We start from the raw sequence: 17,443 nt of genomic DNA on the forward strand, positions 1-17,443 counted from the left end.
TTTGTGAGACGCGGAGTAGGTGAGTGGATCTCTACATGTGTTTCCCACCGTGACGCATGGAGGTGTGATGGTGTGGGGGTGCTTTGCTGGTGACACTATAGGTGATTTATTTAGAATTCTAGGCACACTTAACCAGCATGGCTACCACAGCATTCTGCACCAATACGCCATCCTATCAGGACAATGACCCAACACACCTCCAGTCTGTGTAAGGGCTATTTTACCAAGGAGAGTGATTTAGCGCTGCATCAGATGACCTGGGCTCCACAATCACCTGACCTCAACCCAATTGAGATGGCTTGGGATTAGTTGGACTGCAGAGTGAAGGAAAAGCAGCCAACAAGTGCTCAGCATATGTGAGAACATTTTCAAGACTGTTGGAAAAGCATACCTCATGAAGCTGGTTGAGAAATGCCAAGCTGTCGTCAAGGCAAAAGGTGGCTGCTTTGAAGAATCTCAAAAATAAAATATATTTTGATTTGTTTTAAATGTGTTTTGGGTTACTACATGATTCCATATGTTATTTCATAGTTTGGATGTCTTCACTATTATTCTACAATGTAGAAAATAGTCAAAATAATAGTGTACATGGACCAAAACTCCCCTTGGGTTAAGTGTTCCGTCTCGAGTATGGTGTGTTGAGAAATGATGCTCACTCCACAATGTTTATAGCTGACATTTCCTCTCGTTTTATCTCTAACAGACGCCCCGGTTATCCAGCAGTTGAGAAGGACGTTCAAGTACTTCCAAGACTACAGACAGGTGGGTGACGATAAATAAACACAAAACAGAAGAAACGGTTTCTGACACTACCACTGTTCAATGTAGCCTGATCAATGGATTGTTCCACTCTAGTCAGCCTTTTCCTCCGAGGCCTGTGGTGTTTGGTTCAGGGAGGTAGAATAGAAGGTCCTTGTCCACTAAACTTCTGGGTTAACCTCTGGTTTTGGATATTTATACTTGGTGAGACTGGGAGCCATGTTAGGCCTCATCTGTCTGTCTTTACTGAAGCAGAGGCAGGTGCAGCCACACCGCTTCGAGCAGGAAGGCGCCTCTGCATTAGCCTGCAGCTGCTGCTGTTTCGTTAGACCCCCTCCACACATACACACCAAAATCCATCCCCTTGTAGGTCTTTGATCTCTTCAATGGAGCGTGAACGACGCCCTGTCTCCTTCGTGTGTATGTACATGCGCGCACCCTTTCCTCCCTGCATCTCGACAACACACCTCCCTCCCTCGTCCTCCCTGGCCTCGGGTCTCCTGAACATGTCAGTTCTCTCTTCCATGCGTCCCATTTCCCTCTTGCAGCTGGTTCTTACAGGATTATGGCTTTATGGGGTTTGCGGTGATGAGGCCAGCAAACAAACTATGGAAGCTCTAATGCTCCTGCATTCCCACGTAAGCAGCCAAATACAATCTCCTCCAATTTTACTACGGTGAGCCGGGAGAGGAAAAACATGTTATGAATGATCTGAAGTGTTAAAGGGATAGGCCTCGTTCACCACAAAAAAACAAATTGCATACTTTTTTTAAGTGGAGCTTGGCTGTTGTCAATTGACCCACAGATCTGATGTGCCACTTCCTCTTCCCACCACAGCATTGTTATTGTATAGTTGTGTGATGTCATGTCTATGTGCCCCCAGATGATCATTGAGCCCACGAGCCCCAAGCTGCTTCCTGACCCCCTGAGGGAGCCCTACTACCAGCCTCCCTACACCCTGGTCCTAGAGCTCACAGACGTCCTGCTGCACCCCGAGTGGTCGGTACGTACCACCCCTTTCCTCCCCAACACACCTCACCCACCACCTTACCTCCTGGTATCAGGCCCTGGCTGGGTGACCTGGATGCCTTCTCTCGGTACAGCCTTGAACACAACAAGAAAAGAAAAAAATATCGTTTCATGCCTGGGGTTGGATGGTACATTTTATAATTCATAAGTAGACTTGTTTTTATTTGTTTACTTTGGCTTTTACCTCAAGGCCCCCCCCCCCCCCCCCCCCCCCGTTCCTCTGTGTGTGGCGGGTGGCCATCTGGTTGGTGGGGGCCCACCACCTGTCTACCTCCACTATCTGTAAAGACCCCCCTTCCTCTCACCCATTACCTGTGGCTTCCACCTGGCCCTCTCAGAGCCTGTCACAACCCTTACTCTAACACCACCCTCCACCTGGCCCTCTCAGAGCCTGTCCCAACCCTTACTCTAACACCACCCTCCACCTGGCCCCCTCAGAGCCTGTCCCAACCCTTACTCTAACACCACCCTCCACCTGGCCCCCTCAGAGCCTGTCCCAACCCTTATTCTAACACCACCCTCCACCTGGCCCCCTCAGAGCCTGTCCCAACCCTTATTCTAACAGCACCCTCCACCTGGCCCCCTCAGAGCCTGTCCCAACCCTTATTCTAACAGCACCCTCCACCTGGCCCCCTCAGAGCCTGTCCCAACCCTTATTCTAACAGCACCCTCCACCTGGCCCCCTCAGAGCCTGTCCCAACCCTTATTCTAACAGCACCCTCCACCTGGCCCCCTCAGAGCCTGTCCCAACCCTTACTCTAACACCACCCTCCACCTGGCCCCCTCAGAGCCTGTCCCAACCCTTATTCTAACAGCACCCTCCACCTGGCCCCCTCAGAGCCTGTCCCAACCCTTATTCTAACACCACCCTCCACCTGGCCCCCTCAGAGCCTGTCCCAACCCTTACTCTAACACCACCCTCCACCTGGCCCCCTCAGAGCCTGTCCCAACCCTTATTCTAACACCACCCTCCACCTGGCCCCCTCAGAGCCTGTCCCAACCCTTATTCTAACAGCACCCTCCACCTGGCCCCCTCAGAGCCTGTCCCAACCCTTATTCTAACAGCACCCTCCACCTGGCCCCCTCAGAGCCTGTCCCAACCCTTATTCTAACACCACCCTCCACCTGGCCCCCTCAGAGCCTGTCCCAACCCTTACTCTAACACCACCCTCCACCTGGCCCCCTCAGAGCCTGTCCCAACCCTTATTCTAACAGCACCCTCCACCTGGCCCCCTCAGAGCCTGTCCCAACCCTTATTCTAACACCACCCTCCACCTGGCCCCCTCAGAGCCTGTCCCAACCCTTACTCTAACACCACCCTCCACCTGGCCCCCTCAGAGCCTGTCCCAACCCTTATTCTAACACCACCTGGCCCTCTACCTGAGACCCTCCCAACTCCCCCTTACCTGAGTGGTCTCCATGCCCGCTCCCCCTACGAGTGCCAGACAGGTGGGGCGCGGCCGTAACCCGACACCTGCTCTCAGCAGACAGCCGCTTGGCGGCCCTGCACGCAGAGCCTTTGATTTATGAAGAAAAGACAAGTGACTTTTTGTGTTAACACAGGCCTGCACCCAGGAGGTCGTCCAAAGGCTTCATCTGCCATGCTCCGTTTAGGCTGTCAAAAAAGCTAAATGTATGCCTGTAAATATACCACTTTATAACATGACAGACTAATGAATCATTCACTGGTTGTGTGCATTAATGTGGATTGGATAGTGGCTGTCAAAAAAATACAAATGTTACCCTAAATGTAACACTCTAACATAACTGATGATTTGAAATGGATTATTCACTGACTATTTTTGTGGATAGCTTTCAGTGAGTGTTCTATCCATAAAGAATGTATCCCATTGCTTTTGGGAGTAGTTTGTCTTTAAGCATGTGAGGTAAACTGGTTTGTTCTCCGGTCCTCCCCACAGCTGGCTACAGGCTGGCGCTTCAAGAAGAGGCCAGGCATCGACTACCTGTTCCAGCAGCTAGCCCCTCTCTACGAGATAGTCATCTTCACTGCTGAAACAGGCATGGTGAGTGACATGACTGAACGCTGTTCTGGCATGGGCCAATGATGACTTACAAGATCTTGTCACGCCATTATTGTACCGTGATGGTTTCAAGTAAAACTTTGCAGTTCTATGTTTACGAATGCTCTTCTTTGAGAGAGAATTTCCCATAAATCCCCACCCATCTTTTTGTCCCTCTTGTGGCAATCAACATTGCAATTCTATAGGTGTTGCTACATAACACATTAACTGCTGAAATAAGTCACATGCCACGTGAAGCATTTTGGATAGGTTAAGGCACAGACCTGCCTGCCTCACTTACCTAACAGTCACCTGCCGCAGCCTCGCTCTGCCACAGCCAATCAGGGCTGCTCTTACCGCCTGGTGTGGCTTAGCTCGTTTGTGAACGCACACTGCACCTGTCACCTCCTTGATTCCCCTGTAGACCTTTTGTTCTAATGGACAATGACCCACCCCCGAAAACAAAAATGTGTTTTGTCACTCCAAACTAGCACTGTTGACAATTCTTGATCTCAAACAACATGCCTAGTGTTGTTGCGTTTGACTGTTTTGTTGTTTTGGTACCAATATGCCTCGCCCCTGTTTGTCCTAATTACTTACGTCTTGGCCAACAGGCGGGCACAGAACGGTATGCCTTTTGGGCTGCAAATTCCCCTTTTTATTTATGCCAACATGTATATGCAAATGAGCCATGCTCCGCTCAGGGTCTAATTGGCTCCTTGTTTAGGGACTGTGTTGTGGCCTGCAGCAGTGACTGTGCCAAGTTAAAACTGAAGCCTCGTCTGTACCTCCGCTAGCTGCAGATTTCCCTACGGAGTATGGATCATTAACCCATCAAGGTTTCCTGGGCTTCATATTGCACCTGCCCACTGCGGTAGTGCTGACTAAGCCATGTAATTCTATGAGAAGCTGTTACTTTACATTTTGAAGTGCGATTTTTATTTTGTATTATGAGCAGCAGCCAGGGAACTAGAACCTGACGACACAATCCTAGGTCTGTCCCTATCCTCAGCCCAACTCTAGCCATGTAACCGACGGCCGTCATGCATATGCAGAAGCATCTAGCATGTCAATGCTGTGTGACGTTGTGATGTAATGCGGGTTCTCTCTCACCAGACGGCGTACCCTCTGATTGACAGCATTGACCCCCAGGGCTTTGTCATGTACCGCCTCTTCAGGGACGCCACGCGTTACATGGAGGGACATCACGTCAAGGTAAACAGTGTGTACTGTTGTTTTATGTACAATGCGTAAGCCTCCAATAACACAGCATTCCGTGAATTGAATGACCTCCATGTTTCTGAATTTAAAACAGACATGTCATGTTGGTGTATAAAGGCATCAAATTGTTCAGACAAATGCCCTGTTTGTCAATGTTGTATTTGGTTTGCTTTATTTTGGATATACCTGTCTGTCTGTTGTTTTCTAAGACATGAGTTGAGTTTAAGACTCAGATGTTAGTGTGCTCCTTTTCAACCCCGCTCCTCCTGGGCCAAGCCCCCCAGCCCAGAACCCCCGGTGCGCCCCTATCCACTGTGACCCGGTCGGCACAATGCCCCCCCCGTGTCTCCGCTCCATAGCCGCCTTCTGCTCCGCATTGATTTTCCTATGCTCCAACTACATCTCTCTTTCTCTCGTCCTCTGCCCCTGACAATAGGGGGGCAGAGGACCCCCCCCCCCTTTCTGGGCCTCATTAACCTTATGCCCCCCTCTCTCCAACAGCCGGAGTCCGTCTCCATGCATGGCTGAAGTACAATAGTGTTAACTTTGCTAAACTAAATTGTCATCCGAGAGAACCTCTAAGGCAATACTTTATAAGGTGGATACTGTTGCTTTAATCATGTCGCCTGGCATCTTTAAATGGCTGTATATTACAAGCTGTATCAGAGCTGACTGTAACTAACATGCCTAGCCTACATCACCATGTTTCAATGGAGTGCTTTTGTAATGCATGGGAAACTAAATTGGCCTGGTAGTAAATGTGTGGTTATGGTCCCTACGTAGCGGTGTATAGGTATACCTTCGATGTAAAGATGCATAGCCGTGTATTATTCATGGAGGTCAGTTCTTTCCATGTTAATCACTCACTACTAAAACTCATATTCATCGGGAAACATGAATAGTTGATGAGGGTAACCTGCTACCTCCTGCTATACAGAACTTGAATGTGTTTATTTGGTGATTAGTCATCCTGAGTCTAACGTTACATACATTATCTTCCTCTCCTGTGTACTCGCCTGAATTCACGTGTCTCCTGTCCTCCTCCCCTACCGTTGGTGACTTTCTGCCCATCTCTGTCTCTCTCTCTTCACCCCCCCCTCCCCTCCTCTGTCTCCCCTCCCTCGCCTTCCATCTGGCCCTCTGAAAAGCAACTTCGAGGCAGAAAGGGAGTGAGGGAGCGAGAGAAAGGGAGGTCTGAATAGAGAGCCGAGTCCCCCGAGACCACAGGCGTCTGTCCAATGGTGAATTTCGATGGTGTTTTTCCCCCCCCCAAAAAAAGTTTTTAACAATGTGGAGCCACAGATGCGAGGTGTCAATAAAATGATCGGGCCTATCTGACGACGACACGTTATCGTCTGTCTAATTAACTGTAATTAGAACCAGGCTGTGGTAGAATCAGCCATTGATGTTGATGACAAGTCCAACTTTTGAAGGGTGAGATGTGGCCTAGTTTAGACCCCCCCCCCCCCCCCCCCCCCGAAGACATAGGGCAGTTAGTGCACGACCTTCTGTCACAGGTGGACCGACTGGATGGAGTTGAACAAGACTGAGTGCTCGACTGCTCCACCAAATTTGCGTTTCAGAGATCAGTTTTATTTTTGTTTTTTTTCAGTTGAAGTTGTTTCATTCTCCATGGGAGTGTCAGATTTAAGTAGTCATACTAGTACACTGTTTGTTTACCTGCTCACCAAACTTGTGTGTGTAACCCTATGAGAGGGGGTGTGTGGGTTGGACACATTCCTACTCCGGCTCGCAGCCTGTTGCTTTGTGAGGAGCACTGCTGCCTTGTGAAACCGGAGCCCTACTGTGCCTTTAGAAAGTGTTCTTACCCCTTGACTTATTCCGAATGTTGTTTTACAGCCTGAATTCAAAATGAATTCTACACACAATAGCCCATAATGACAAAGTGAAAACAACATGTTTTTAGATATTTATTGAAAATGGAATACAGATATCTAATTTACATAAGTATTCATTAGCACTTCACTTGACGCCTAGCACCGTTGCATGTGGTGGCGCCTAGCACCGTTGCATGTGGTGGCGCCTAGCACCGTTGCATGTGGTGGCGCCTAGCACCGTTGCATGTGGTGGCGCCTAGCACCGTTGCATGTGGTGGCGCCTAGCACCGTTGCATGTGGTGGCGCCTAGCACCGTTGCATGTGGTGGCGCCTAGCACCGTTGCATGTGTTTTTCCCCCTGCCAAGAAGTTTCCTTTCATTTGTAAAATAATTTTGTTGTAGTACTGAATTCTTAAGTCATTTTTTTTCCCATCATATTTTAATTAACTTAGTAAATACACTGACACTGTGAAGAAGCATTAATAAGGCCGTCCTGCGTCACTTTACTTGGACTAAGAAAATGCACTTTATGACACTGTCAAGAAGCATTATCGCCATCATAATCATATAAGCCAGATAGGCCTATCACATACATGGCCTTATCAGTCAAAAAGATGGTGTCTGGTCCTGCTCCTGAAATATGCTCTGGCTATCTTCCCAGTCATCAGCAACAGAGTATTTGGGTAGGTGCATGTCTGACATAAGTTAATTAATGGCTGATTTTATAACACCTACATAAGTTTCCAGCTATAAAATAACGCAATATGTCACAACAGGTCTAAATATGTGTCATGATCGTGTTATGTCAGCTATTATAAACTGGGGGGTTTGAGCCAAGAATGCTGATTGGCTGACAGCTGTGGTATATCAGACCGTATACCACGGGTATGACACATTTTATTTGTACTGCTCTAATTACGTTGATAACGAATTTATAATAGCAATAAGGCACCTTGGAGGTTGGTAGTATATGACCAATATACCACGGCTAAAGGCTGTATCCAGGCACTCTGCGTTGCGGTATATTGACCATATACCACACCCCCTCTGGCCTTATTGCTTAATTATGACATGGCTGTGACCGTGTCATAACATGTTATGACATTAGGTTTTAAGTGTTACCAAATATTCACAACCCTGAGTCAATAATTTGAAGACGCACTTATTGACAGCGATCACAGCTTTCAGTCGTCTTGGGTATGTCTATCAGCTTTGGGGATTTTCTCAAGCTCTGTAAAGGTAGATGGGGAATGGCTGTGAACATCAATCAAGTCTTTCCACAGATTTTTAATGGGATTCAAGTCTGGGCCACTCAAGGACTTTCACATTCTTGTTCTAAAGCCATTCCAGCGTTACTTTGGCTGTGTGCCTGGAGTCATTGTCCTGTTGGAACAAATCTTCACCCCTGTCTAAGGTTGTTTGCACTCTGAAGCAGGTCCTCATCAAGAATTTGCCTGTATTTGTCTCCGTTCATTGTTCCCGCTATCCTTACCAGTCTCCCAGTACCTGCTGCTGAAAATAATCCCCACATCAGGATGCTGCCGCCACCATGCTTCACAGTAGGGATGGTGTTAGTTGGGTGATAAGCTGTGCATTTTTGTCTCATCAGACCATAGTCTTTTGCCTTATGAGCTTTTCTTTCACGTTCCTTTTTTGCAAACTTCAGGTATGTTGTGTGGCTTTTTCTCAGGATTGACTTCCGTCTAGTCACTCTCCCAGATTGGTGAAGAGACTTGTCCTTCCATCTTAGCCAATGGACTCTAGTTCTGTCAGAGTAGTCATTGGGTTCTTGGTCACCTCCCTGACCAAGGTCCTTCTTGCCCGGTTGCTCAGTTTGGTTGGACGGCCAGCTCTAGGCAGAGGTCTGGGTAGATCCATTTTTTTTTATTTTTTTTCAATGATGGAGACCACTGTGCTCTTGGAAACTTTTGTCACTAGAACTTATTTTATACCCTTCCCCAGATGTATGAGTCATCGCAATTCTCTCTCTCAGATCTACAGACAGTTCCTTGGACTTCATGGTATAGTTTCTGCTCTGACATGCACTGTCAACTGTGGGACTTTATATAGACCGGTGTGTTTCATTCTAAATCGTGTACAAACAATAGCATTTTTTTTGTTTCTCAATTTGGAGTATCGTAGCAAAGGGGTGTGAACACTTCTGTAAATTCGATTTCTGTATTTCATTATCAAGGCATTTGCAAAAATGTCTAAACATGTTTTTACTTTGTCATTATGGGGTATTGTGTTTCAGATGGGTGAGAATCTATTTCATTATCACTATATATATCACTATCACTATATCACTATTTCATTATCACTGTCATCTGGGGGATCCAGATGACAGTGATAAGGAGAACTCGGCGTCCCTCTCCATCTGCTCCCCAGGCCCACCACTGAGACTCAATGCACGGGGCAGGCCAGGAGAAAGTGTGTGTTCTCCCCTCTACGTGTGTGTGTGTGTATATATGCAAACATTACATTTGTTGAGGATCTAAGATGATTGCAAGGCATTTTGTGTATTTCTTCGATTGTCACAATTACCTTTTTAAACAATGAATGGGATAGATTTCATTTTTAACTCAACTTTCTTTAGATGAATTCCTCTTCAGAGAGTCTTGTAACTCAACTCAACTCTTCCACCCTTCCCTGTAGGACGTGTCGTGTCTGAACCGGGATACCTCCAAGGTGATAGTGGTGGACTGTAAGAGGGAAGCCTTCAGCCTGCAGCCTTTCAACGGCATGGCTCTGACGAAGTGGGACGGCAACTCAGAAGACCGAACACTCTACGACCTAGCTCATTTCCTCAAGAGTAAGTGTGTGTGCAATTGCGTGAGTGTCGACCAACCTGTTCCTTCCCAGACACGCTATTCACTCGTGTTTTTCTCCGGCAGCCATTGCTCTCAGTGGAGTGGATGACGTGCGTTCTGTGCTGGAGAACTACGCACTGGAAGATGACCCCATAGAGGCCTTCAAACGCAGACAAGCACAGTTGGCACAGGTACAGTCCAAACAAACCCCATGTTCAGGAGCAATGGATGACAACTAACAAATACACTAACATTACCAACCAAGAGAAGTGTCCTCATTCTCAAGAAACATTAAATTTTCTGTAGGAAAAATATTTTCACTGTTGATGGCTTGATGCCCTTTATCCATCTGTTTTGTGAGAGCTTTTGAGCTATAGTCCGTTAGATACTGATGTAACTGTAGATACTGGTTTGTGTGGGGACAGGAGGAGGAGCAGAGGTTGGCTGAGCTGGCCCAGCCGAAGAAGCAGGGCATCTCCTTGGGCTCCATCGCCGGACGGTTCTGGCGCTCCAAACCACAGTGAGTGGCCCTCTCTCTCGCACCCACCAATCGCAGCCCACCCCTCCACAGTGTCCGGCCAAAAGGATGGCGGGCTGCAGTCACTCGGCGGGGTGGGTGGCGGGCGTCTCTCGACGTGTGGGGGAGGAGACAAGGAGAGACCATCCAATCAGCTGAACTTTTGACTGTCACAATCATGTCGGGGGGAGGGGGGTGTGAGCTGGAAAGGAGCAAGGGTCCAAAAGAACATTCTGGTACCTCTGTCATCAGCAAAGTCACTTCCTGGATCGCAGATGCTCGGGTGTAGGCAGCGCATGCCCACATCTGCTTCCGTTGGTCCGCTGTTGGCACTGACGTATACAAAATGGTGCTGAGTGGTTACAGACATTATTGATTAAACCGTTTCAGTCCACATTAGTTCGTCCACTTCTACTGCCCACCGGCCGGTCATACTGGGAACTGACCAGAGAACAGTGCTCTTATCTGCATCTCCATGCACTTGGATCTGGTGCTCCGGAATGATGAAGTTTGATCAGCTTTGTGAAACAGTTTCCTTGTTTTTTTTTTAATGTATATCTAAGACTAAGCTGGTCAGGGTTTAGGATATGAATATTATTAAACCTGTTGCACTCTGAGACTCTAAGCTTATCTCCACCAACAAGAAGTCCTTGCTTGGACCGGTGCTGTTGACGCCAACGAGACTGTGTGCAACAGAGGCTGGAGCTTGAGCTGTAGGAATGAGTGGGAGAGACATTTTCAGCTAATCAAGCCAAGGCAAGCCATGTGAAATTGGGCTGGTGGCGCGCATACCAAGTGAGAAGTGGATCCTGATGTCTTAACATGTGCTTGTTGAATGTTCTGTGAGATTCAATTTGTGAACCATTCACAAAGTCCCAAATAAATAAAAAATGTATAAACTCTTAAATCTAGCATCTTGTGTGATTTGGCACAAACATGTAATGTGAACTAGCATCAATCTGGTGTTTTCATGGCAACATGTTGAATCTCCTCTAAATACCCTGGTATCTATACTGAACAAAAATATGAATGCAACATGTAAAGTCTTGGTTTCATGTGCTGAAATAAAACATTGGTGAAATGTTGTCAGCCATCCAAGAGGTAACTTTTTGTATGGCTCAATCGGTTTACATGTTATCAAGGAGGGAAGTCACGTGTGTTTCGAACCAGAGGATCACTGGTTCGAGCCCTGTTTGGGGCAGTTGGACAGTGGAGGAAACTCAACTGTTAGCAGCACACAGACGCCTGTTACATTGGCAGATATAATCTAAATCTGAGATTTAATACATTAACAACTGGTAGAAGACATTTCCAATCTGACTTTTTTGTGGAAGAGGAAATGGAAATGTTTGCAGCCCATTTCAATACAGATATATGGCTCTGGTAAATTGGTAGGATACTTCTCCACAACATCGACTGTTTTTCAGCCATAAGCCTGACTGAGTGTGCCTCCACCAACTCCTATTTACAGTTTTGGTTTAGACAATGGGCTGGAGGTAGTCAATGGCCATGTGCCAGAGCATCTCAAGTAGGACTTTAGTAAATGACAAATAAGATTGTAATTAAGTATTGTGACGATTAATAACTGACAAACACTGAGCCTCTTCAGTATTTGGCACTATGGAATTTGTAGTTTAAGGCAGCTGATCTCCAACACAAATATTAGGGTTTAGGGTCATCAATGTGCCTCATCCTCTGAGGGATATTGGTTAGGTTATAAGGTGTCTAAAATTCTTTAATTCTCAATTAGATAATGATTATATTTTAAATCCTTGCTTTAACAATTCTATTTGTTTTAGGGATTGGACATTCATTTGAAGTCACTAAGCCTGAAGTCCCTGTTTTGATTTTGCACAAACTAGGAGAAAATGGGTTTATTTGACCACGTGTATTGTATTATCAATGCATCTTTGTAGCCTATTATTGTAAAATAGTATTGCGCATGGAGTGGGCCATTTAATTGAAAATTCATCGAGAGGAAATCCCCCAGCGGTCGCAATAATTAGTTTGAATAGACTTTCTTTACAGAAACGCGTGACTTTGTAACGTCAATTGAAATACAACTAGATAATGCCACCGTTTGAGAGAAAGGTGTGAAGGGAGCATGTGATGGCTCAATTCACAAATACATGCAAGTTGTGGGGTGTCGAGGCTTTTTGGTTTACCACCACCTCAAGTACCTAGACAGATGCACACGTGCCAAAATACAAATGGCCACGGGATTTCTTGGGAAAATGAGTGGGAGTTAATCTTTCTTTTAATACAATGGTTATTTAGTTTATTTTGACGAATTGTTGATTTAATCTGCATATCTTAATTAGTGCAATTATCAGCAGTAGGCATACTGGGTTGGAAGAAAACGAAAATCGATTGTCATTTTTTTAATTGAATTACCTTTTCCTTTTGGTTAAAGTAGTACTACCACTCAAGTGACTATATAGTGACATAGGTTTCTGTTGTTTACGGAGCATGTGACATACTATTTTATTTGAAGTGACAATAATGCACTGGTCCAGGTAATTTACAGAGATCTGGACAAAAGTTGTTTATTTTTTATTTTTTTCTGTCTGCTTTAATGAGGTAATTTTCATTACCAGCATAGTTTGAGTAGGCTAGGACAAGTTGGGGTCAGAAATGAGTAGGCCTACCGATGTGGCCTGCAAAGGGCAATGTGCCATTTTCATTTGAACCAAGCAAAATCTGCTCGTGGAAAGGTGCGACCTAACAACCGACATAGTGTCACCATAAACTGCTATAAATGAACGTGCACGCGACAGAAAGCCTGGGCATCGGCCTGTCTCAGGCTCATGGTGTTGCACTTGACACCTCTGCAGAATGTGCAAATTCACATTTATAGGCGCCCTATGCCTTCTGCCACCGAGTAACACCTCTCCAAATGTTCTCGCAGCGCGTCTTTCCGCTCCTGGTTGTTCCCCCTTTTTCTCCTCCCAGTTTAAGCACCACTGGTGAGACACACGCCACGCCACGGCAAAAGAGATGATTCCTACACCATTTGAACATTTGCCCAAAGCTGTTCCATAAGGGGTGAAGAAATGGCACAACCTTTTAGATGCAAATCAACCAAATATTTTTAATTAAAAAAAATATCACAACTCCGACGAGCTATTTCCATGGACATTACGCATGCTAAATACTTGTTAAACGCCTGCTGTGTCATGTCCTGTCGAATATCTGCATCTGCAAACACAGGCATTACAATTTTGCACGTATTAGATCGTGTCATCTGTTCGACTTGTTTTAGCATTCTTTTCCCTTAGGCCTAACAATTGTCTCTGATATTCATTTGCATAGTACTTGGGATGGAAGAAGTGCAGGATCTATCATTTTCTAAGTTGGTCCATTTGTTCACCGAAATTCACAAATGACGTTATGCTATAGAGACTTCCTGATTTATTCTTTGTTAACGATTTATACACATTTTCCAGGACTTCTCCATGGCGTTTAACCAAATTTCCATGACTTATTATTATAGCCTACATGGAAAAAGTAAGCATTACTGACACTGGAAAGCTGCTGTGTCTGATCCCGTGTAGACCTACCCCCTCCTGCCGTTGTTCCCTTGATCAAGGCACTTATCCCCCCACATAGAAATGCACTGTTATAGTCACATGTGGCCAACCCTCCATCTGCAGAGCTTCTGGGTGTGCAGGCTTGGCTTCTTCAACATTACAACCAAATACTTTGTCTTTATTAAATAATTCAATAACTCGGATCAAATGGATAAGGTAGGCTACTTCAAAGGAAGGTTTCTCACTTGACATGTTTAAGGCTCAAATACTCATGTTTCGTGGAAGATCTATGCACGGCAAGTTATTTGTCAATTAGGCTATTAGAATACGTTTAACGTTGTCGCAATTACATGGCTACTGTTTTAATATGGGCATTCCCAGCTTTCCAACGATGCAGATTTATTTAGGCTCTACAGTGCCGGTGGGAAAGCAACAACGAAAGCAATGTTTAATTCGCTATAGTTAACTGCTACAAGTTCTCGCTAGTTATGTTTCGAATTGGTGATCTAGTTCGTCTGGCTGTCATTATTTTATACCTGCTGCTGAAATGTCGTGCTCACTCTCTTCGGGCAACCGCTCACCTGCACTGAATAAGGTTTTATTTGATTTTGAAGGGTCATTTCAATAATGGCTGATTACGTAGGTTTTTAATTGATTGATCATATTTTTAAATATGACCAATCAATTATGAATTTCATGAATTAACAACAATTATGAAACTTATTTCCATGACTTTTCATGACCTTACAACCCCTCATTTGAGGGCAGGTATCCTGTCGTTCTGCACCTGAACAAGGCAGTTAACCCACTGTTCTTAGGCCGTCATTGTAAATACGAGTTTGTTCTTAAGTGACTTGCCTAGTTAAATAAAGGTTAAATAAATAAAAATGTGACAATTTGGAACAGCGCATCATGCCGTTCAGACTGGCACATTTTCAATCTGCACAAACTCGAACAGCCTATAGTCAGTCAGTCACAGATCAGAGACTAGCGGCAAAAAAAACTTGAACAAAGCTGAATCAGGAAATGAATATCCACCCCCATTGCTATTCAATGAAGATCCCGCCTTCATTCCGCTTTGATCAACCTTTTTTTGCCTCTGTGTGTGAATCTGGGTCAGCAATAGGCTACTTTGTTTAGAAGTGAAGTGCCTTTACAGTCAAGAATTTTTCGAAATGTTTCTGACTTTAAATGCGCAAAACAAAATGTTCATTGGATGTTACATATTTTGTCATTGTTTCAGGCAATTATCTGCTTTCACTGACTTCAATGTGGTAATGGATAGAAGGCTTAGTGCCTTGGACCTAATTAAAAAAGGTAATTGTTGCTATTCATATCCTATCAAGTGTCATACCACAACATGCTGTGGTATTAAAACCGCGCAACTTGCATTGTTGTTTTGGTTAAATCAATCCCATACAAAGGATGCGTTCCGTCCAGTTGTGGATGCGCATGATGGCAACTTTTATTGGTTACGGAGAACAGTTCATATTTATTTATCCAGTCTTTTGTCCCGAGTTGGAACTCATTCCGCGAAAGCACCCGGTCCGGATAATTATCTGTGCCCTGTTTTTCTGTGACGCGCTTCAGCCGAAGCGTGCCAGGGATAGTCAGGGCCAGCGGAGGCACGCGCTGCCCTCATTAGAATTACAATAGATGAGCGCAAAGGATGAGCAACAGTTTGCAAATCTGCCCATTGTCCCTGTAGAACCCCGCAACAGCAAGCACACCCAGTCTACTGACACACGCGCCCCATTGAAGCATTAGATTGTAGGCTACAGATAATATCGCTGTTGTATGGCATTTATGGTTCTTGTTCTTTTACGTTTTTAATTACGCATTTAAATTATCATTTTAATACTGCATGAATATGGAAATGTGCTACGCTAATGTTATTAAACTACACTCCCCTCGTCTGATTTATTTAGTTAGTTATTCCATTGCAATAGCCGGCATTCAGAGGTTTGGAATGAACGACTGACTGGGCAACTGTTCATGTTATCACAGAGAGCACTCCACTTGACTGGAAGCCACTCGAGGGCCATCGGCACCATTACAGATACATAAACAGATAGGGGCGGGGGTAGCCTAGTGGTTAGAGCGTTGGACAAGAGCGTTGCAAAATCGAATCCCCGAGTTGACAAGGTAAACATCTGTCGTTCTGCCCCTGAGCAAGGCAGTGTTCCTAGGTCGTCATTGAAAACAAGAATTTGTTCTTAACTGACTTTCATAGTTTAAAAAAAATATGCCTACCAAAAACGGTATAGCACAGATTATATAGGCCTACCTGCTATGTGGAGTTGAAATCAAATCACATTTTATTGGTCACATACAATATATATGTACAGTGCATTAGGAATGTATTCAGACCCTTTGACTTTTTCCACATTTAAGTTACAGCCTTATTCTAAAATTGATTGAGTACATTTTATTCCTCATCAATCTACACACAATACCCCACAATAACAAAGCAAAAACTGTTTTTTAGAAAATGTGGCACATAAATTAAAACAAATACCTTATTTTCAGACCCTTTGCTATGAGAATTGAAATTGAGCTCGGGTGCATCCTGTTTCCATTGATCATCCTTGATGTTTTTACAACTCGATTGGAGTCCACCTGTGGTGTATTTCAATTGATTGGAAATTATTTGGAAAGGCACAAACCTGTCTATATGAGGTCCCACAGTTGACAGTGCATGTCAGAACAAAAACCAAGCCATGAGGTTGAAGGAATTCTCCGTAGAGCTCCGAGACGAGGGGGGGGGGGGTGTATGGACAGTATATGGTTAGAATATGTAGTATATATGAAGGAATAGCGTAAGCACAGCAATAGTTCAATATGATAGGACTTGACGAGTATATAGTATATACAGTGAAGTGGGTAAAACAGTATGTAAACATTATTTAAAGGGACCAGTGTTCCATGACTATGTACATAGAGGCTGCTACCCTAAGGTGCAAGGTCGAGTAATCGGGGGATAGCCGTCTAGTGACAATGACTACATTTCAGGACAGGGTACTGGGCAGGGGCAGGCTGGTGTTGACTATTTAACCGTCTGATGGCCTTGAGATAGAAGCTGTTTTTCAGTCTGTCGGTCCCAGCTTTGCTGCACCTGTACTGACCTAATGTTGGACAGGGTTCATTCATATTGGCTGAAATCATGCTCATCTCCTGCCTGCATGCATGCGCGTAGGCCTAATTGTATCAGTCTTTATAGGCCTACATTGTAATTAAACAAAAGTGGAATTGATTGGTCCACCTTTCATGATTGTAGGCTACTTACTCTGCCTGGACCCGAGCAGCATGATATATGGCTGATTTGCATCGGTCCTTTCATTAGCTGTGCTGTTGTGTAGGATGGCTACCTCATATGTCCAGTCAAAAACATTGCTATTTAGACAGTGCCTACCTATGGAAATGATTCACGTTGCCCTTCTGACATTGGGTGCTCATTACCTGATTATTACGCAGCGAAGACGTAGTGTAGCCAGCCTATGGAAGCAGAAGGTGGGTTGCATAGCCAGCTGTAGTCATGACCCTCCTCCTCCAGTGCTACACCTCCGAATCTTTCGATGGCACAATAAAAGATCTCCTTCCAAAGTTTGCCGGCATGAGGACACGCGTCAGATCAATTACAATTCTGGGGCCAATCAAATTTTGACCCTATCATGCTTACACAGCAAACCTACATTTCCCCATCGGTAAAGTGTATTCA

At 45.1% G+C, this 17,443-nt stretch overlaps 1 protein-coding gene across 1 annotated transcript in view; it reads left to right on the forward strand.

Moving 5' to 3' along the window:
- Positions 1 to 11,102, forward strand: part of LOC129821950 (mitochondrial import inner membrane translocase subunit TIM50-like) — a 35,077-nt gene extending 23,975 nt beyond the window's left edge. The window contains exons 5-11 of the mRNA XM_055879722.1: positions 704 to 762; positions 1,643 to 1,762; positions 3,708 to 3,812; positions 4,926 to 5,024; positions 9,524 to 9,680; positions 9,763 to 9,869; positions 10,104 to 11,102. Coding sequence (XP_055735697.1) covers positions 704 to 762; positions 1,643 to 1,762; positions 3,708 to 3,812; positions 4,926 to 5,024; positions 9,524 to 9,680; positions 9,763 to 9,869; positions 10,104 to 10,202 — 746 coding nt within the window. The 3' untranslated portion in view covers positions 10,203 to 11,102. The remainder of the gene's footprint in view (positions 1 to 703; positions 763 to 1,642; positions 1,763 to 3,707; positions 3,813 to 4,925; positions 5,025 to 9,523; positions 9,681 to 9,762; positions 9,870 to 10,103) is intronic.
- Positions 11,103 to 17,443: the final 6,341 nt, after the last annotated feature.

This window comes from Salvelinus fontinalis, chromosome 24, assembly GCF_029448725.1.
Source record: "Salvelinus fontinalis isolate EN_2023a chromosome 24, ASM2944872v1, whole genome shotgun sequence".
NCBI lineage: Eukaryota > Metazoa > Chordata > Actinopteri > Salmoniformes > Salmonidae > Salvelinus > Salvelinus fontinalis.